A 21298-nucleotide genomic window follows, 5' to 3' on the forward strand; every position below is an offset into this window, starting at 1 on the left:
TGCCCGCCCTCTCCTTCCCCTCCCTCTTGACCGCAGTCTCCCAACAGCCGGGACATCGCAGCCCGCGATGTAGACTACCGGGAGTTCAACGAACCGCCTGACCGGTACCGGCGGCGGGAGGCTCACCACAGCGGCGAGGACGACAGGGACCGCTCGCGACGGCGGGAGCGGGACTGGGACCGGGACCGGGATCGCGACAGAGACTGGGACCGCGGCGACCGGGACCGCAGTCGGGACCATTCGTGGGAGCGCAACATGCGAGACCGGGGAGGAGAGAGAAGGGAGGAGATCCCCAACAACACGATTATGGTCCGGGGCATGCCCATCGAGACCACCGAGCCGGAGGTGAGACGGTCCCCGCCGGTCTGTAGACCGCCAACCGCGGCACCCTCCGACCCCGACGCGCGCCCCGTTTGTCTTGCAGCTCAGAAACGAGGTTACTCGCTACGGCCTTGAGCCCAAAGACATCCGTCTGATGAAACGCAAGGACACAGGTGAGAACCTGAGCCGACGTCTGGCTTTTTCTGCTTTTTGTCTGGGAAATCGGGTTTCGGCCTTTTTGGGTGAAGGAGTTAGATCTTTGAGTGTTTTGCTCTGCTTTCCTCAAAAAGGAGTTGGTCAAAAATCACTAGATTGTCTTCTGTTATATTCTCTCCATGCTTTGGTACATCTGTTGCACTCTGTTATCCTTAAAGGGACACTGACTGGGTATTTATGCTCGCCAAGGTTTTTATTTGTACATGGCATGTGAGAGCCCAGCTACCTAGGACACAATTTGCTGCTCGAAATTCGCTTTCTTTTCACCTGAAACCGTCGGTTGAGAACTGGCCAGTTTGAGTAGCGCTCACTCTCTTCTCTGTGGTCACATACAGTTCTGTATGGTTTAGACAAACACATCAAATATTAAAAGTCGTGGGTCATCGAAGGCACGCACCCAATATTATTGATAGAAAAAATTATGATACCCATTTTCAAGGCTTCTAGAAAGCTGCTAATACGTTAATTAAAAAAAAAAAAAAAAGATTTGCACAGATAATTGAAAGCACTCTGCATAATTGTCAACATGACGTTGTGCTGGGGGCTGTACGGCTGAATGAAGCGGACTGTGCGATGATGGCAGGCATGGGACCTGTACTTCAGAACTGTTGGTCTCAGTACCGGTGAATCTGCCTAGCTTCGAAAGAGAGATTCTTTACCGATCAAAACATTTAGGATTTATTCCGTACGACACTCCCGACCAGCAAGCTGATTCGTACGAGGACGTCGCCGAGTTATTGTCCCTTCTTCTGGCTGAAGACGTAGCTCGTCTTACGAACAGGAATCGGTAAAAGCTTGAAAAGCGTGCAAACCTGACGTGCAAGTTTTTCTTCTGCTGCGCGCACCCAAAAACACTAAGGAAAAAAAAAAAAATGTGGTCGGGTGTACTCATGTGATTTGCTGATACTCTCTCCTTCTCTGCATTTTTTCTTCCTCCCCGGTCCAGTTTTGGTTTTGAGCAGCTGCATTTTCTTACTTTATTAAGGGGCAACTCCGCTCAATTCCAAAATTTTTAGGCTTACATGCACTACTAAACAGCCATACGTCTCCAGATTCGCGAAATGTGGAATATTATTTCTCTAATCTTAGTTTAAACATCAGCAGATATTGAAACCAAAACTTCGGTTGTGACAGGCAACGCTGGTTTCGTGCCGTCAGAGTCATGGCCATGTCACGTCCAACCACGTGATCCGAAAGGTCACGTGATCCTCCATGAAATGGCGGGCGAACGTAGAGCAAAGCGCAAGTGTCGTCTGCTCCGCAATTTTCGCCAATGTAGTTTACTACAACATCCAAAGACGTCTGCACCGCTGCGGCCCGAGCTTGCGCTTCGGGTTAGAATCTCGACAGAGGTGCCCGCAATTTAACGCGGGCTTATTGCCGCGAAGGCGCCGTGTAGCCGAGATCTCGGTTACACGTCACAAGATCCCCAGGTGGTCCAAATTAGTCAACAGGCCTCTGCTTGGGTGTGCCAGATGCCCTTTGTAGGTTTGGCACATAAGGCTCCAACTTCAGCGTTATTTTACCGAAAAAAGCCGTGTATTCGCGCCTGGTCTCTACAGGCGCGAGACATGTGCTCGTACACTGTGAAACGGCCGGCACGTAGTGCTACCGACACGGTGGTCGTTTGACTGTGTATATGTCGCCTGCTTTAGTAGCTCAAATGTGTGCCTTTATGAAGCTGTGCGGCAGACTACACGTTTATTGTCAATAGCAAAATAGTTGGTGAAAATAATGAATGCCGTGATAAGTATGCTCCCGTGCACATTCAAATGGTTTCACAGCGGAACTGATCTTTTCACGGACCTTTCGCTATTTAGCTGGTAACAGCAAATTAGTTAGTGTTATGAGCACAACTAATCGGAACAGATCATTGTTCTGTGATTTGGCGATAACGACTTCCCGGATTTCCACCGGCACAAGATGTCCGTCCATACATTCAGAGGCGCACTGTCGTCTGGAAAATTGTGAAAGACAACTCCTGGGGTGGTCAACTGGTGGTTCGAGCAGGCAGCTACGCAACATTGTGAGCCTATGAATCTTTCGCCAGGCATCGCAGCTAGGCATCGGAGATGCGGCCCGCGCCCATACCGTAAACAAAACGTTCTCTACAACAGCGGCAGGACGAAACAGACTGCTCCCAGTCCCCAGCTCCGGGAGGCTCGTAGGGCAGCGCAAACTAGCGCATTCAGGTTTCGGTGATCACGTGGACACCGTTGAACCAACACCGGGAGGAGAAACTCGTGACGTCATAGTTAATTTCGCTCTGAGAAGCAAAAACAAACAAAACATGAGAATGACGTAGACCTGCCTCTGACGTAGCGGCTCAATGTTGGCTGCTCCAACTCCGTGGTATTGACTGCGCTGTTGATTGCACCTCACGTCGCTCGCTAGAGTTAGCATATTTCGGCGACTTGGCTCATTTGAAAGTTTGCTGGCCAGTTTATTAAGTATATGGATGGAATTAGATCGTAATATTTGACATATGGTCTTCCTAGATGATACTGAATTGGGCTGCATTGTTTTTTCGATATCGAAAATGAAGCAGAGTTGCCCGTTAAGGTGGGACATTACCCAATAAAATTAAAAGTCTGCAAAAAAAGGTAGGTTTTGAAAAATGCCATCAACATCTAGAGAGTATTTTAAAAAGTTTCATTAGTTTACACTGCAAAGGTTTTTTGTTTTTTGACAAAGAAAAGAGAGTTTGGAGCACTTTGAACGTGTTTTTCTCCGTTCCACTTTTTGACATAAGTTTCCCTTTAAGAAAATTTGTCTGGTATGGGGATGAAATCAGACTCGCTCATTGTTTTTCGTGACTGGGATTTAATGGGCAAGGCAGCTGTGGCATTTTTTTTTTACTTTGTGGATGTCTTTTATTAAAGATGTTGAGATTTCATAGACGACGCAGGCAAAAAATTTGATTTTTCATTGCAATGTTAGCAGATAATAAATTACTTTTTGGAAAATTTGTTCTCACAGTGGCACTCTTGGGGCATTCTGCTGTGTATCTAGCGAAGAGAAACATTTGATATTACATTAGTTTTCTAACAATAGTTTTTCTAAAAAAAGTTGGTGTGTTCCCGATAAAAACGACAAAAATTTCTTTTACAATTCCTTTGCACTGCATTCTGCCTTGCATCTGCCAGTATATACTGTGAATTTCATTCATATTAAACGAAACATTCAAAAGTTGTTTCTTTTGAGTAGGGTCCCTCTTTAAGAATATACTTGACGCTGTAGCAAAATGTTGATTGGGTTGTTTTTGACATCATCATAAATTGCCTAACAAAAAATTGGAAAAATATTTCTTTTTGGAGGGGGGGTGTCAGTGTCCCTTTAAGATGTAATGCGATGAAGACTAGAAGCCTGACCTCGTAGCTTTGGCTGCTGCTCTTGTTGCACGAGAGTTCTTGCAGCTGGGGAGTGCTTTTGAGCAAGGAGATTGTGTTAATAGCCTTTGTGTCAATACATCTACATTTTAAGGTGAAACAAAGTACAGAGCTGTTAAACGTGACGTTTCAGCATTGTATAAACATTCAGTTGACATGTTAAAAATGGAAGATGCATTCATTTGATGATGACCGCTGTGATACTCCTAATCACTACTTGGAGTTTTTCTAATCCCGTGTCATTTATTAAATATATAATGGAACAAGTTCCCCATAATCATATTTTATTGAGTCCACATTTCCTCAAGGTATTCAATTGCTGAAACTGTCATAATTATGCATTGTAAGCTTACCTTAGCATCCAGAACATAGCTTTCTGATCACACAATCTCATTTGATTGGTTGTTCACTGTGGAAGGGGAATGGACAATGAGGTGAGTTGGTAATAGTTCATCGTAACTCACAGCGCGACTGGGACAAGGACAGGCAGTCAGCGGTTGTCCTGTGTTTTCTTCTCTGTCTGTCCTTGTTCCAGTCGCACTGTAAGTTAAGTGGAAGAGAAAGATGTACATGGAAAAACCGTAGTTTCAACCAGTGATATATTTCTATCGAGGATTGTTGTTGCCGTCTCTCTACTCTTTTCATACATTCATCCGATAACATCTCACCTCTGAATATATATATGCAATAAACTTCCCCTAGAAAATGTAGTCTTCAGCTCTGACATACAAGAACAACCCACTTTTTAACACTTTGATATTTTGATTATGCAACATTGAGAGCGACTAAATGTCCTCAAGTCCATTTCGGTGGCGAGAGTTAGCCGCGCGCACAACGTCGCGTAGCGAGGCCTCTTGCTACGACACACGAGGTTGCCCGACTCGATGAGACGGCGGCTAAGACACATCAGATTGCGTGTAAAATGAAAGCAGACAGCCCAAGCAACGAGTTCCCCTCTAGCGCTTTTTTGCGATCCACCTCGCGCTAAAACTGAAGACGCGCATTTCTCGCGCACGGACACGTCACCACCCGGACGCCTGGGACAGCGATCGGATGAAGAAAGAACGCCAGCGGGAACGCACGAGCGAAAACGTTGCTGTCGCAGTGCCCTTCTTGTCTGTGTGTGCGGCCACTTCGTGATACTAATGCCACGCTCCCTTGGCTTTGTGACCACCCTTTGTAGGTGCCTCCCGGGGGTTTGCGTTTGTGGAGTTTCGCTATCTCTCCGAAGCGGTTCGGTGGAAGGAACTTACAAAGGTGTCGTCCGTTGAGCCACTCGGCCTCTTGGAGTGTGCGGGGAGGGGCGGGGGCACTGTCCCGGCGCCGCCTCCTCTCCCCTGTTTCTCTCTCTTTTGTCTGCAAGGCGGGACTGCAGGCTCCGCCCACCTGTTCTCGTAGGCCTGGCAGTCGCTCCGCCTGAGGAACAGATTTTTTTTTTCTTCCCCGGTTGCTTGCTTTGGTGGTGGCAAGCCTACCTCGTTGCGTTACACCGTGTGCACTATCTGTTTAGGCAGGCTAACTATCCCGTTTCTTTAGTCCAATCCGCGACACTGAGTTCAGTTGCAGGTCAGTGCCGCCTTAATATAACGTGCCACAATACCCTGCCGCGTCATATTGACAGGTAAAGTGACATTTGTGCCAAGCGCATAAATGCACGAAATTTCGCTGTGCGTACAAATGCATAGTTATGCGAATGCGTAAATTTTTCGGGAAAAAGAAGTGTTAATTACGCGAGTAAAAATGGTAGTTGTGCAGACAAAACTGCTCACTATGGTCACTGACAAAATGAGAACGGCAGGACGAGTCTTCAATCCCCGGCCTCTAGCACATGTTCTTTTCATTCCACCGTATTTTGGCCTCTGCCGTCCTCGCCTCGTCAGTGGCTGCAGAAACGCGCAGATAAAACAAGCTTGTGTACGCACGCATCAGTCAGTGAGAAAAGGGGACGGAGGCAAAACATTTCACTGCCAGCTCACCTCGTGCACTTCCGACAATTAGGCTAAGTTTAACAGAAACAAAGTGCTTCCGCCCAATGCCGCCAGCTGTTACGGGAGTCCAAGAGCAAGAACGAGCAAGAATTTGTTTCGAAGGGAATTTATTTTCTCATCGCTGGCGGATCTGACCTCTGAAGTAGTCCGTCCCGTCCCACACGGTTTTCTCACAAACACCCGGGCCGTTGTCATTTGAGCCCCACCAGTGTTGGAGCATCCGTGGAAGAAAAAAAAGACGTCCTTGCATTTTGTTTCCCGGGCGGTGGCGATCCCTGGCTGCTTAACGGCAGACTCTTCGCCGATACTAGACACTGCCCGCGACGGACGCAAACCTCATGCAAGAGCTCGGTCGGTCCGCCGAAACCCTCAGTGATTCGAGCTTGGGCTGGTCGGTCTGCGGTGCCCGTGGGGGAGGTGGACACCGGGCTCAGCGGGAATGCGTAATCTTTCGGTCGCCTCCCGGCACTCCGCTGAAGGCCTGCCCAAGCGTCGGGCATTGAGTTGCGGCGCTGGTGAGGGGGCAAGCTGGTTTTTGGGGGGTGCAGTCTCGTGGTGGGCATCCCTTAGACACTCTTCTCCGTTTGAAAGGAATGCCAGATGCGACTTAACTGCCGAGTTAGAAACAACGATGTTCGAGAAATATTCGACAGTGAAGACAAAAATGTTAGGTAATCCATGTAGTGTCTTTCCCTCGCCGTCTTTTATGCTCGTAGCCGCAATGTGACTGGCCAAATCTTATAGAAAAGCTTCTGTATGATACTGTCAGCTATCTCTGATTAGGAATTTTATGATCACCACTTATGTGTTTTAGAGTGCAGCTCTTAGGCGGCCATTTCCAGCTTGAGCGGCATCGCCGTCAGCGTAACTATGAGTTGCATTATGGGAAGTTCCTTATAATTACATCACAAGTGACGTCACGAAGGTCACTTGTGAAGGTCAAGACGAAGGTCACGACTTTCACAGTGACCTTCACGAGGCCTTCACGAGCAACTTCATGAGGGTCACGAGTGACGTCACAAAGGTCACAACCTTTGCAGTGATTTTCACGAGTGACGTCATGAGGGAGGAGGGTATGGGGGAGGGGGAGGTGCATACCCTCCTCTCCGTACCCTCCCCTCTTCCTCCTCAAGAGCTGCGCTCTAATTTGCATTAAAGGGAATTGTAAACATCTTTCATTTTTCGTTCTGTCTTTAAGCGTGCTTTATGTGTAACAATTTTACAGCAAACAACACTAACATTGTTACAACAAACATTGTTACGCATTGTTTAACAACAATGCATAACAATATTTGAAAGAAAAAAATTATTTTAGGAAAGACATTTTTAGAAGAGGTTCTTTGCTTAATATGGGAATGGCTAACTTTCATTTTTCTGATTGAATTTTTCAAATTGCACGAGCACCCGACTTCACCGCCCAGTCATTGCTTTTGTGATTTAGTTAGAAACTAGAGAGTGGGGATTTTGTGATGGCCTCCACGGGAGTGTGCTCTCATTTAAGTGTTTCTGCCTTTGAACTGAAACAGCTTCTGCCTGGAGTTTGCATCCATTTTCGTGGGCTTGTAGCACAGATGGACACAATGGTCAAAACCTTCCTCGCCTTAGCCGCCTGGATGTCGATTTTATGGAGCGACCGGTCGCAGGCAAACTTTGAAGACGTCCTTTCGGCAGCTCCGAGCTTGCTGATGGCTCTGCAGATTTTACTACTGTGATCATCATATTTTTTGTTTTGCTTCTAACCGAGCACTACAACTTGATGGAGGAGTCATGGGCAGTAGTGAGCCTATATTCTGAACCGTAGGTTTGAATGCCCCTTTTCGTTGCACCAAGGAAGAGTTTCAAATCCTGCATGTGCGTCTCGAATTACGTGCAGTAGATTAATTGCCTCATTACTGGTTATCGCTCCTCCATCATCTCTGTAAACTCGCATTAATTTTACACGCCGTGCCCCTTTTTTAATGGGCATAATCTAGAATCATGCTGTAGTCTATTAGCACGTCACTATGTCATACGAGTGTTACGAAAAGTCTAGCAGATTAGGTTTTACAGTCGAAATTCTGGACATTTTTGTATTACTTGGCATTATTGGATAATATATGATACCATAATATCCCCAGAGATGCCCCACCCCCCATTTTTCGCATGATTTGCTATTCTTTCGGAAACATCGAAAGATAGCCCATTTCTAGTAATTGCAGGGCATTGGCCAATGGTGACCTCGGCAGAAATGGTGTTAACTTAGCCACAACGGGAGTTAGGTGAACATTGCTGACTAAGAAGGACAGTCGTCTTTGGTTCATCGTCCCTTCATGCAATCTCAAGTTTCGGGGGTCACAAAATCTAAAACTGGCATTTTTAAACTTTTTATTATGGTGCACAGAAGCTTATCACTTCTTTTCATCCGATTTGCTGTTGATTTTAGGTGGGCTATTTCTCGGGATATTACGGTAGTCTCCAAACCAAACGTGTTTGATTTTTTACATGTTTGTGGAACTAGCAACACTTTTCAGCTTTATGTGAGCAAATATTTTGTGCATTTAGAAAATAAGCCGAACATAAGGCCAAAGCAAGTGCACAGGCTTGTGGAAACTGATAAGACATTCAAACATAAGATGGTTTCTTGAAGAGCAGGCACATTCAGACAGAACGCTTTCTCAAAAGGCAGGCGGTTCTGTTCATCTATGGGCTAACATTGAAAGAGTACCTTAAATAATCTGAGATAAATTAGAAAATTTGGGTGAATATTCATGTAGGAGGGCTAGATTGAGTGATTATTTAAAAATGGAACGGCAGTCACCAGAAGGACGAGGTTTTCTTACACATGCTATACACATTTTGACATTTCACGACTCGCTGTTTAGTTAAAAATTGCATTTATGGCTAGCCTAAAGTCCATGGAGCAAAACCTGAAAGCCATTCTTTCCCTTTTTACGTGTTCCCGCAATTTGACGTCGGCAAGCGAGATATGGACGTTGAGATATATAGACAATCTTGACTCGCATTTTGTTGAAGCACAGTGACATCCAGCCGGTCAAAGAGCTCTCTAGCGTGGAGAGTCTACTACCATATAAGTGCCGAGAAAACAGTGGGCCCTGTCTGCAAATCACAACAGGAACAAATGGGCTCCTCAAAGCTGACTCGTCTCGTATCAAGTCTGGGAGCCGAGACTTAATGGGAGGAAACAGGGACAAGGTATATCTAGAGGCACAAAATAGACTATGTTTAATAACATTGCCGAAGCCATTGTTGCCTGGGATCAGTACTGCCAGGCGTAAACCAGCCGCCGCCGACAGATGTAACGGGAAGCAAAAGGGGCACTTTTTGCAGCCTTGCCTGCGCAAACGACCCGCGATAGATCGACTAGACGTTACCATATTCACAGATGGAATGAGGCTGGCGGGGCATCTCTTTTGGACGCCCCCAGCACATGCTCATTGCCTCCTGCTGTACTTGGGTTGCGCATGCACGCACAAAGTACAGAAGCCGAAGTCTTGTCGAAGGTGGGAAGCTTGCGCTTAAGGCGGGACAACCGAAGGACCACCCTGCCATTCTCGTTTTGTCGGGCACTATAGGGTGTCGTAACACCGAATCCAAGGTGCACTTGGAAGGCTCGTACACTGCCAACAATGCCCTTTTGAGCTCCTCATTACGAAACGGCAATGTTTACGATCAAAACGAATAGAGTGGCAGTACCCTCTCAGAGGACTCTATGCTATATTTCTGCTAAACTCGTCGGCGGGCGAAGGTTGCGGCCCCGCGAGCCAGTTGGAGCGACGGAGTGATGCACTTGGCAGCCTTCCTTGGGATAAAGCAGCCTTTGACTACACGTCGTCGCAGGCTTTGCTCCGACCCTCTCATTGGCCTGCCAAGATCGAGGCTTTTCCCGTTTGCCAAGTTACGGTAACGCTATAGGGCCTAAAACGCGTCTTCGACTGATTTTTCTGCGTTCTGCACCGCGCATGCGTCGAAAAGTGATCCCGAAGCGATAACAGATTGCGTCACTGGAGCCAGTGTGTCATTCTGTCAAATATGACGATTCCGGTTCCGGTAGTTTGTCGCAGGAGTTTGTGCAAGAGAGGCGCTCAAATGTGAGCATCCCCATCTTCGCGGCGCTCCAACTTTCGGCGGCCAAGGTTTCCGCAGGCTGTCAAAACTGGAGAGCATGGAGGTAAGAAGCTTCTGGAGGCAACATGATGCCACCAGAAGTGAAGTCGGAAGTGTGGACGGACACGCCCCCAACGATGACCAAAGCTAAGGGATGCTATTGGACAAAAAGGAGAGCTGACTTGGCGCCCTTGGGGCCCTGGGGCCTTGAGGGTGACTAAAGCAGCTGTTGAGTCATCTCTCCTTTTCGCCCAATAGTGTTGCTCGGTTTTGGCCATTGTTTGGGGACGTGTCCATCCACACTTCTGGCTTCACCTTTGGTGGCGTCGTGCCACCTCCAGAAGCTTCCTACCTGCATGTTGGAGAGCGATCTACAACTAAACGGAACAACAGCGGGACGCGAGCGCGCTGAAAGGGAGAGGCCAAAAACGAGGAGTCGCTAAACGAGCCAGTCGAAGACCCGTTCCAGGCCCCGAAGCGAATTGGGCAGGGCAAGTCGCGCGGAAACAAAGTTGCCCGACCGGCGCGGAGGCGCTTTTGGCGAGGAAGGCGGAGACCCGACGGCAGACACACCTTGAGCGTCGCTGAGGCACGGTTGCATGAGGCGGCAGAGACGCCGCCGGCGTGCCAAGGCAGGACCCGTCTCGCCGTGAGCCAAGGGGTTTCCTCAGACCGGGCGTTCGGTCCTCCTGTGCCTCCCCATCTCGGTCGTTGGGACACGTGGCGCTCCGCACCGGCAGCAGGGACAGGCGTGGCGCTGACGGCGGCTTTCGTCCCGGCCCTTTTGCTCTGCAGGGGGTCGTGCAGATGGGTGACGTGCGCTGCAGCCTCCACTACTCCATTCCCAAGGACGGGGGACCCGTGGGGCTGGACCGCGCCAGCCTGTTGGCCAGGACAGACTGGAACTGCGGCAAGGTGGGAAATCGACCGGACCCGCACCCTTCCTCTAAAGTCGTTCGATAGCGAATCCGCGCAGCGCCACCTCCGTGAGCATATCTTGCGGCGTCTCGCAGCGGGCGAGTGGCTAGCCGACGGCGATGCAGAGACGCGTGCGTCCGCCACTTCGCGGCGTGCTCTCCTCATGCTCCAACATGTTTGCCACGTGGGATGGTCCAGGGCTCCACTAGCAAGGATGGAATGTGCCGGGCTTGTCTTCTAAGTGGTTTTGACTCACTGCTGTCCCTTGACACCATGCGCTGTCTTTTATGAGCGGCACTGGCTAATGTGCCTGGCAAGCCGCACGTCTCGAAGAGAAAAGATAGAGTATTTATTACTTTATTGTGCTGCAATGTAAAGTAAATTTTTCTCTAAAACTTTCCCCGCCACTCGAGCTGACGGCGCAAAGAATGTCGTTACTCGTAAAAGCCGGTTCGTACGTGCAGTTGGGACTAGAATTTGTGCCGATTATGGCGGTGATCTAAGCGGCGACACTACCTTGAATTGCACCTTTTTTTTTTCCAAAAAGTGCATATTCAGAACTGCAGAGTTTTGGCGTGTATGGATAACAAGGAACACTCTCACAAAGTCTTGTCAATGTGCACTGACCAACAATGTCAAAAATAATTATTCTTTATATGTTGGTGAGCTGTGGTGCACTGCATAGCCCTCGTCATCCATAAGTGAAAATAATTGGAAGCAATGTCAGTATATCGGAAGAAGTTTGAGGAAGACATCACCTACACTGCTGGAAAGAATTCAACATTTAAGATGCAAAAATAAATTTTTAAAACATCATCTTGAAACTTAAGTGCATTTATTTCAGCTTCACTTTTGGCAGCAAATCCCACCTTAATAAAACTATCATTTCAGTATGAAGCTACCGAGGGACTTAATATTTGTGGATTATATGTTGAAATTTTATCGAGCCGGTTACTATGAACTTAGATTTTACATTTTCATGTTCCTTTATTATAAAAAATTGTAATTTGCAAAACTTGGCAAATGTAAACAAAAAACAAAAAACATTAATTTTTTTTATTTGAAAAATGCATATTTTAAAAATTTCTTTTCATAGTAACCGGCAACAAGTATTCCAGTATGCTTTCCACCAGAAAAATATGTGGTGATCAACACCATTTCTCAACGATAGATTCATTGAGCAGATTCCATACAAAGCTATGTTCTGGGGGTATAGTACCTCATAAAATTGGTTCACAGGGCTGAAACATTGCACGTGTTGCGTTCACAGAGGGGAGCCGACACTGTACAACGGATAGTTAAACATTTAATTGCTAAAGTAAAGGTAAATGACACTCAAAGAAAAGGAATGCACTCACAAGGTGACGACGCCATCGTTCAGTCTCTTCGTGCACGTTTCAGCCGAGCGCCGCCTTCCTCTTTTCTCCTGATTTCGGCGTGCATACTTTCTTTTCTTCTTTCTATATGGGTGCTTAGTAATATTGTCCCTTTTGCACTTTATGGTTTCAACAGCATGTCCACCTTCTATATGTCTACAAACACCACCTGCAAATTGCATGCCAATTGAGTGAGCAGTTCAAAAGTAAACATGCCCAGGTTGTGTCCCCCCTTCAGACTTGATGCGAAAGCATTAAAGGGACCATGAAATGCTTTTAAAATCTAATTTCATCCACCGCACGTCGTAAAAGGTGTGAAAAGAAACACAAAAACACAAAACTAGGGAGCCAAAAAAAATTATTTGCTATAGAACTTTTAAAAGAAAACTGGACTCTTTTGCGACTTCTTTCCTTCGAAAGCTCTGCCTTTTCACTACGATGCATCCGCAGAAATGGAGCACGTCAGCCGAATCCACGTCGCCTATTGGGTAAGAGCCTACCTCACCAGCACCGCGATCGTAAACAATAAATAGCCGGCGAATGTTTCCTAAAAGTTTTGTTAAATAATATTCAGACCCACATTTTGTAGCATAATTAGAGATGTGTGGCGAAAATTGCCAAATTTGATAATGCTGAGAGCCAAGCGCCATCTATCGTGTGGTAAACGAAGCAACTACTGCGCGTGCGCAGTAGGGCAGGGCTGACTTCAGAACGGTTATTTCCTTTGGTTTCCTTCCTCTCAAAACTCTGACTGACTGAACGTTTATTTTTCTACGTGTTCATCTCGCGCGTGCCGACTTCAAGCAGCAAGAAAAAAATGTACTTAAAACAGACCACGACGAACAAGAACGCTGGATCCACAAACACCCGAGAAGAGCGACAACAGCCGCGAATCGCGCTCCGACGAAGCTCTCAGAATATAGGCCTAGCAGGCACTCCGACTCGGCGCAGCGTTGCTTCGTCGCAAGACCGTCTGTCTGCCTGCGACCGGCTTGCTTGCTGAATGGAATATGCCCGCGCTACCCTTGTGGGGTACCCTTGTGGACCCTTCCCGTATAATAGTTTGATCGCTGACCTCAATTTTACGTTAAGAGGTGAGGTCAATCTCTTCCCCTTGTTTTCCGAGGCAGTGTTGACGAACACTCGTCGATTCTATCTTCTTGTTTTTTGTGATATAGAGCTGAAATAAACGCCGTATGGATTACCTTCGTAACACGGTATGTACACTTTGTTATTGGTATGCCATTTTTATCCTGACAGACTGCACGTCACTGTCGAGCTGTAACAGTTCGTGAGAGGTATACGTGCAATACCGGTCCAACCTTTCTTTGCCGAGTGTCGCGTCAGTATCGAGTTGCAATCGTAAAAGATCTTTCCCGAAGCGCTTACCAACAGCGCGAATACAGCACTTCCATGAAACGCGCGCGTCCGCTCCGAGTGTTAACGGGTATTTACGTGGCTCTTGCTGACACTCGTAGTTCAAACGTATATTTTTTAACGTCGGCTCGCTCCTGCATCTCCGAGACCGCGAAAAACGCCGCGGCAATTTGTTTCCAACTACGTCGCTTTGCAAACGACTGACACTGGCCGCCTTTTGCCAACAATGACAGTTGGGTCGTTGGGTTGACTTTTGGAGTCTTCACCGGAAGACTCGCTGCACTTCCCAACAGGCATACCGGTGTATGGGACTAGTCCCATGCTGTCGCTGTAGCGCAACATATCTCGTTGAATTTCGCTCAGCTGCGATGCGGTGATGAGAGGCGCCGATTCAGAAAATACATCGGTGACATCGGCGCAGTAAAACCTACCGGCGCACCCCAACTCGTCACCGCTAATGCTCCCATCTCCTACTGCCGAGAGAAGTTCCGGTTCCGGAAACAGCGTACGTCACGGCTTGTTTTGCGGTCAAGAAAAAGTCGATATTTCATTAATTTTTTGTGTAGAAGTTAACAAACCGAGACGAAAACGGATGCCTGTTCGGCATTCAGTGAACATTGACGGTTTAATGTAAAAGTTATCTGGAAAAAGTAAAAAAGTCATTTCATGGTCCCTTTAACTGTCTCGTAGAGCGAGCTAACGTCATCAGCTTTGAAACCACTCTAAACGGCTCTTAAATCCTTCTTCAAGTCAAGCCAGCTCCCATTAGTCACGGCACCTTTTACACCGCTTCGATCCCATTGGCCAGTGCACGTCGACCAGGCTCCCGTTCTGGTCGTTGAAACTGACTCTGCGCGTCAGTTTCAACGACCAACTACCCCATGGCGCTGCGTGTTCATCAGCGCTAGTCACCACGCCCACACGCGTACAGCAAGAATGGTGTACATGCTTTCGCATTCACAACTCGTAAGAAGTGCTTAGGTGTATCTCAATCTTTTTTCCTTCTCTCACTGCTGAGGTCTCCACCTCACAACTAGCAGTAGTGCGAGGTATAGCTGATTTCAATCTGTGCCGTTTAAGTCGGAGCTACTAGCACAATTGTGTTACTGCGAGCAATTGGGCACTACATGCAGAGTTGGGTAAAGTACATCTATAAAGTACCTAAAGTACAAAGCTAATAAGAGATTTTGTACTTCAAGTAAAGAAGTAAGTACACTGAGTACCATGTACTTGAAGTAAAGTACTACAAATTCAATGTATTTTCAAAGTACTACAAGTACTTTTTAACACAATCTTTCATGATGCCATTTCATTCTCCTATACAGTGTTTTTTTGTTTTTTCAAAATGGTATGCATTGTTTCAGGTGTAATGGGGGTGCATCAGTTATTTTCGGAAACTGCAGCAAGTACTGGAGTTAAGTTGCCGCAGAGTAATTGTTTTACTCTCGCTGACGAACTACTTAACACAATCAACTTATAAGGCACTTATTTCTATCGGTCTTGTAGCCGTCATTACTTCACTCGGAGGAATTACTAGATGGCGTCCCCAAAGACAATAGCATGTTTCACACAACAATATCTTTTTTTTTTTTTAATTCGGGGAATGTATTCTGAAGTCAGGAGTTGTACTTTCCGCGCAAAATACCAGAAAGAAATACTTTAAGTAAAGTTGAAGCACACTCGGAGAATGTACGAGTAAAGTACAGGTTTTCTAAACCTACTTGAAGTAGTAATTGAAGGTACAAACTACTTAAAGTACTTCCAAACACTGACTACACGAAGGCCCGTGCTTGGCATGGATGCAGAAAGCCCGAAGCTTCCTCTTGCAGCTTCTGCTACAAAGTGGGCTCCATCCCGATACACAAAGTGAAGCGGAGTAGCTTTAGGAAGAAAACGTGAGTCAGTGCCACTGAAACCACTCTCCTGTGCTGTACCAGCAATGAGTTTGCAAGTGCTACTTCAGTGCTAAGGTCTATGCTGTTTCCAGCGCTGTGCGTGTGAACTGAGGCACATTTTACTTTATTCTCTTTTTGACTTCTCCAGCCATCCATAGGATGGTGGAGTGATGACAGAAGATGTTATTTAGCATGGTTTGGAGTTCACCGCAAAGAAGGTTGTAACTTGTAATCATCAGAAGGTGTGCCATTCATCTCAGAATCTTATTCGCGCCTCGACATGTTCAAACTTCATTCCGTTTTGAGTCACCGGAGGTTTGTCATCAGTGGAGCAACAACAAAGGTTCTTTGGGGGTGCGGTTTGTAGTTCCAGGCACCCTAACGTATTCTGCAGTGGCCATTGGCACTGTGTGACGTGGTTTACTTTCCACCAGTAGGAGCTCATGTTGCCCTAATTGTGCCATTGAGTTCTGGAAGAAGTACCAGGACATGTTTGTTTCGTCTTGCAGTGTGGTGTAAACAACTTCAGACGCAGGGACAACTGCTTCAAGTGCAGTGCGGCGAGGGAAGGTACGTCAGGTTGTTATACTTTATTCGTTGACCCTTCCATTGAACACCGTAGAAACCGGCTACGTAAAATAAAAATGAATGGCAGCATAGGGAAACAGTTGCTAGTAGGTCAGCTTTTTATTTTTGTGCATGCCCATTTCCTTTGTATGCTGCAATTTTTCTTGCAAATTATACATGGCCAGAGTTCACGTTACAGCTATAGCATCCTAAAAGCCCGCCCTCCGTCAAATATGTGGCCACATGACTTATACATGCAGATATGGTGCATCTAACAAGAAAGCTGTTGAGAAGCATGAAGCATGCTGGAAGTTTCTGTAATTCTGTATTCATTTCACATAGCAGTGAAGATCCACCCTTGAATTATAGAAAGAATGTAGTGGAGCATGAATTCTTCCAGACACGTTTACTATCCTAAAGGTAGATGTTGCTCGCAGTATCTCCCGTTAATTGAGAGAGCGAAGGAGGCTTTTCTTTTTCTGTAGTTTGTTGTTTAAGGTTAGAGTATCTCTGAAGCCTCACGACGTGGCAATTGATGTTTAGTAGCTCTAAGCTTACCGTATTTACTCGCATAATAAACGCTCCCCCCAAAACGGGTACCAATATTTTTACTTTCTTTTTTCCCTCGCGTAATGAATGCACTTTCAATTTTTGGCTCCTCGAGTCTCGAATTGTGTCCAATTTACATAGCCACCGAGCCAATTTTCTTTTGCTGCCAAGCAGTCGGGCCAAGTTAAGCCAAGCCACTCTCGTAATGGCTGCAAGCGCATAGTTGCAGAAGGGATCAACCGTGAAACCGAGCGGTGCGCACACTTGACGAAGCTTGAATTGAGGAATTGCCCAGCCGCAGACATTCTTCACCTATCAGATGCATTGATGTCAACAAACACGCCGTCGTCTGTGGTCTGCTTTCGGACACAGAGTGAAAATGGTTAGGCCTAAGAACGCCTTGCTCTGCGTGCGGAATGAGCCTTGTAAGGCACTTTTCCTTCAGCGAAAGGCACGCCGAAAGGGCCCCAAAAAAGTTTGCAATTTATAAAGCATGGTTACTGTAGCAGCCCCCAACCAGCCGTGGGTGCGCCTCCATCAGTGTAGACTTGACACAGTGCCTTGCCGTGTCATATTGGCACCTAATATGACATTTGCACGAAGTGTGTATATGCAAAAATTTAACCCCGCGTCCCAAATACGTGTAAATTTTTCGGGAAAAAAGGTGGGTTCATTATGCGAGTAAATAGAGTATTTTTAGTAGGCTTGACCACCTGAAACATACACTAATCCCGGCCGAGGTAGCTGCCATCTGGCGGAGGCTTATTGCGGAAAAGGTAACCGTGCTTTCATTTGCGCGTCGAAAGATCCTTGGGTGGTACAAATTAATCCTCAGTCCTCCGCTGGGGAGTTCCGGATGCTCTTCGTACGTTTGACATCGCACAACCCCCAAATTCGAAATGTAAACCGAATCGTACGTCGACTTCCTTTATGCAGATGCGGAGATTCCCAACTCTGGGGACGGCTTCGATGAGATCAGTTCGGTGCCAACGAACAGTAAGTAGAGCCTGACTTGTGGCAGTCTCTTCTACTCTTGAGCGCACATGGGTGTGCAGCAGTACTCTCGAATGGACGTGCCACCCCTCCACCCTTGCTGCCAACAGGAGGCCTTGCATAGTGGCTAATGTTTTGAGATTGCCGTAATATGAACCTTGAAATGGGGGCCATTGCTGGCACGCCAGCAACGAACTTTGAGGCATTCTAAACAAAGTATGGCCGAAATTACCCCTTTTTGCATTAAATTTCTTTGCACGAATGCTTTGTTAGATTGGGGGTTAATGGTCAAAGTTATTTCGAGTTCATAAAAGCATGGAGCCCTAGAGGGATCCGTGGGGAAATTAGGATTTATTCTTTAGATCGAGAATTTTGTAAAGTCGGGTTTCGCGAAATCGAGTTTCAACTGTAGCGTATCAACTGGAAAAACGTTTGTCTTTGGAGTAGGGCAGTCAAGGGGTTTGGGGAACCTCCTAAGGAACACCGAAGTTCATAGGAACCCGGTTTGAGAGCCCTTGGTGTTCGAGATCTGTAGGCTTCTGTGTGGCTTTATTGTATCATTGACGAGACCGGAAAGGGTTCCTTGGCTGCCTTCAAAGGCACGAGAGACGCTTCGTTCTATAAGATTGCAATTTGGCATTCAGAATGCTTTCTGGGAGCCCACTGTCCCGACCAGATGTGATGTCTCTGCGTGCAGCCCTCCTGCTGCGCAACCTGGACGTGCTGACGACGGAGGAGCGGGTGCTGGCGGTGCTGGGCCAGACGACCAACGTGCCCATCAAGAGCCTGAAGGTGGCCAGGGACCCAGCCACGGGCACCTCCCGGGGGTTCTGCTACGTGGAGCTGCACACCGTGGCCGAGGCCGCGCAGCTGGACGACCTCCTGCTCAACCTGGGAGGGCAGTTCTATGTGGACGGACGGCAAGGTGAGTGCTCGTCTCGACTTGTCTTAGCTTCTCTTTAGTGCACAGTCTTGGCTTGTCTTGACTTATCTTTAGTTCACCCTCTTGGCTCTTCTGTAGTGTGCCATCTTGGCTGGTCTTGAGTGCACCCTCTTGGCTTGGCTGTGGTGTGCCACCTAGGCTTGTCTGTAGTGTGTAAGCTTGGTTTGTCTTCAGTGTGCCAGCTTGGCTTGGTTTTCGTGCTTCAGCTTGGCTGGTCTTCGATTCTGGCACGTTCATAGTGTGCCATCTATGCTTCTCTGTAGTGTGCCGTCTCGGCTTCTCTTTAGCGCACATCTGTTGAAAGTAAGCGACCATAATTAATATCAATCTCAGTAACTAGATACCTTGCAAGTTGCAATTAAGTTTATGTAGCTATAATTTTGTTACATTGAGTGACATGTAACTTGACGCAATTGCAGTTCCTAAAAGTACATTGACAAATGCACAAATTGATACGCTATGTGCCACCACTGGGCCAAACACTACTCTGAGCCGAGTGCTGAATTCAAACCTAAACTGTGGCAACCTTTTTCCACAACGGCAACTTCTTTCCACGTCGCTAACCGAACCATTGGTCAACAGTTTCAGCGTAACTCGACATCATAGGATATTTCGAAAGTAAATGTAGTGTGACACAGTTACTTTCTGCAGATAACTGCAACTACAAGCATTCTGAAAACGTCACTGTATCTGTAGCTTAATTACAATTCAGATCAGGTAACTTAATATCTCTCTTGTGTTTGTGTTGCCGAAGGTGCCGTCACCATAGCAGCAGCCCGCTCTTGCGGGGATAGGAAGCTTGCAGGACACCGGAAGTTCTAGTTTTTCTGTTTGAGAACGTCACTCTTTTCCTCTCACTTTAAAGGACACATGCGAAGGAAAAAAACATTTTTTTTAAACAGCTTAAATCGAAAAAGGATGTCATAAAACAATTTTACAGCAAAGAAAAAGAAATTTTCGAGTTATATTTACGGCGCTATATAGTACCAATCTGTAGTTTTCCGCCCGCGGGCACCGCGGAAAAGTGGCCTTATTTATCACATGACTGGTCTCTATTTATTACGTGCTGCTCGCGCTCTTTTGGAAGCTTCCTATGGCCTCTAAAAGTAACTTATTCATCTTTGTTTGAAGTATAACAAAAAAACTAAGATTAATAAGTAACTTTTAGAGCCCAAAGGAAACTCCTGAAAAAGCACAAGCAGACGTGATAGACCTGTGCACCGGTCAGATGACGGCAGCGGTGCCGCGAAGCAGACGAACTTGTGCGGCAGCGGCGACGGCGGCATGGAGAAACACGTTGAAGCGGCATCGCACAACGCTCAACGTGCGGCAACAGCGTGACTTTGCGGCGGCGGCGACGCAGCGCGGCGGCGCACAGGCCTACCACGTGACCAGCAGCAGCTCCTGCGGGCGCCAATTACAAATTCGTTTTGCGCCGTAAATAGGTATAGCTCTAAATGTTCTTTTCTTCGTTGTAAATTTGTTATATAATATTCTTTTTCCATCTAACCTGTCTAAAAAAAAGTTTTTTTTCCTTTGCATGTGTCCTTTAAAGAATCCGTTCGTGGCTACCAATTTCTCCTTCTTACGACGTTCTTAACTTTTAAACTTCTTAGCTAAGTTGTCGTAACCTAAGGAGCCCTTTGTGAATCTGGCCTCTGGTATAGGGAGTATTCACTGGACGCCATATTTGTGGGTGCTGTTTAGAGCGCATGCTCAGAACGAGCTCACATCAATAGGCTGCTAAGACCGGCACTCTCGATGGTGCGGAATGCACGTTGCAAAAGAACTGTGGAAGCTCGCCATCAGCACGCGCTCAGCATTCGCGCACACAGCTATGGCCGCCAGTGAATACTCCCTATGGTTAGGTTGCTGATCGACAGGAGCTCGTGCCACCCCTCGACTCTGCTGGCTCCTAACGCCTAGTTCCAAAAGTGCCTTGCTGGTTATGACCGGATTCAAACTCTTTGCGACAGATGGTTTGCTTGCGCAATGCAAAAGGGAGATGTTATGAGCCTGTGCTGCTTGTGTCATTTTTCTTCCCGCAGTGCTCGTGGCCTACGCTAGGAAGCCACGGGTGTCCTTGAGGTGAGTTGTTGTGGGAGTGTTGAGGGCACCGGGCAGTGGACACTGAGCCCTTTCCCTTGCAGTGGGAACACCGCGAGCGTTGCAAGCGTCGCCCTCGCAGCTGCCCAGTGGACCAATCAGGTTAGATTTCTGAGAAACAGTTTTGCGGCACGTCACGGGCGAACGTGATTGATTACTGCAGTTTTTCCTCTGCATTCTTTACGAAAGCCAACTCGGCTTTCAGTTTGAAATGCCATTTTCTAGGAAATTTATACAGCCAACTATTTTTCTTCTTTTTAGCTTTTCTAAATAAGCAATTCACAATGAGATCTTGGGCCTCGCCCATAACTTGGAAACATAAGTGTAAATGTCAGTGGCTATTATGAATAATGGTGCTATTTGTTTCTCTTTTTGTGTGTGCTTTGTTACTGTCGAAACAGCCTGCAAAATTAAGTGTTTAGTGCAGTTTTTGTATTTTTTTATCTTCAACAAAACTATGGTCTCCCACTGAGTATGAAGTATGCAAACTTTCACATGCTTTTGACAAGTTATACAGGTAAGCTTTTTGTTATGTGTGACGATGTATCCATTGCTT

The 21298-nt window shown here is 46.9% G+C and overlaps 1 protein-coding gene across 1 annotated transcript in view; it reads left to right on the forward strand.

The window, feature by feature from the left end:
• Nucleotides 1-21298, forward strand: part of LOC120841475 (RNA-binding protein 5-A) — a gene marked incomplete at its 3' end in the record, with an annotated part of 41652 nt that overhangs the window by 10135 nt on the left and 10219 nt on the right. The window contains 9 exon segments of the mRNA XM_042286827.1: nt 37-345; nt 425-494; nt 5110-5183; nt 10814-10933; nt 16094-16154; nt 17637-17696; nt 18391-18618; nt 20685-20724; nt 20787-20844. Of these exon segments, the coding sequence (XP_042142761.1) occupies nt 37-345; nt 425-494; nt 5110-5183; nt 10814-10933; nt 16094-16154; nt 17637-17696; nt 18391-18618; nt 20685-20724; nt 20787-20844 (1020 nt within the window).

This window comes from Ixodes scapularis, unplaced genomic scaffold (assembly GCF_016920785.2).
Source record: "Ixodes scapularis isolate PalLabHiFi unplaced genomic scaffold, ASM1692078v2 PGA_scaffold8__174_contigs__length_109621045, whole genome shotgun sequence".
Taxonomy (NCBI): Eukaryota; Metazoa; Arthropoda; class Arachnida; order Ixodida; family Ixodidae; genus Ixodes; species Ixodes scapularis.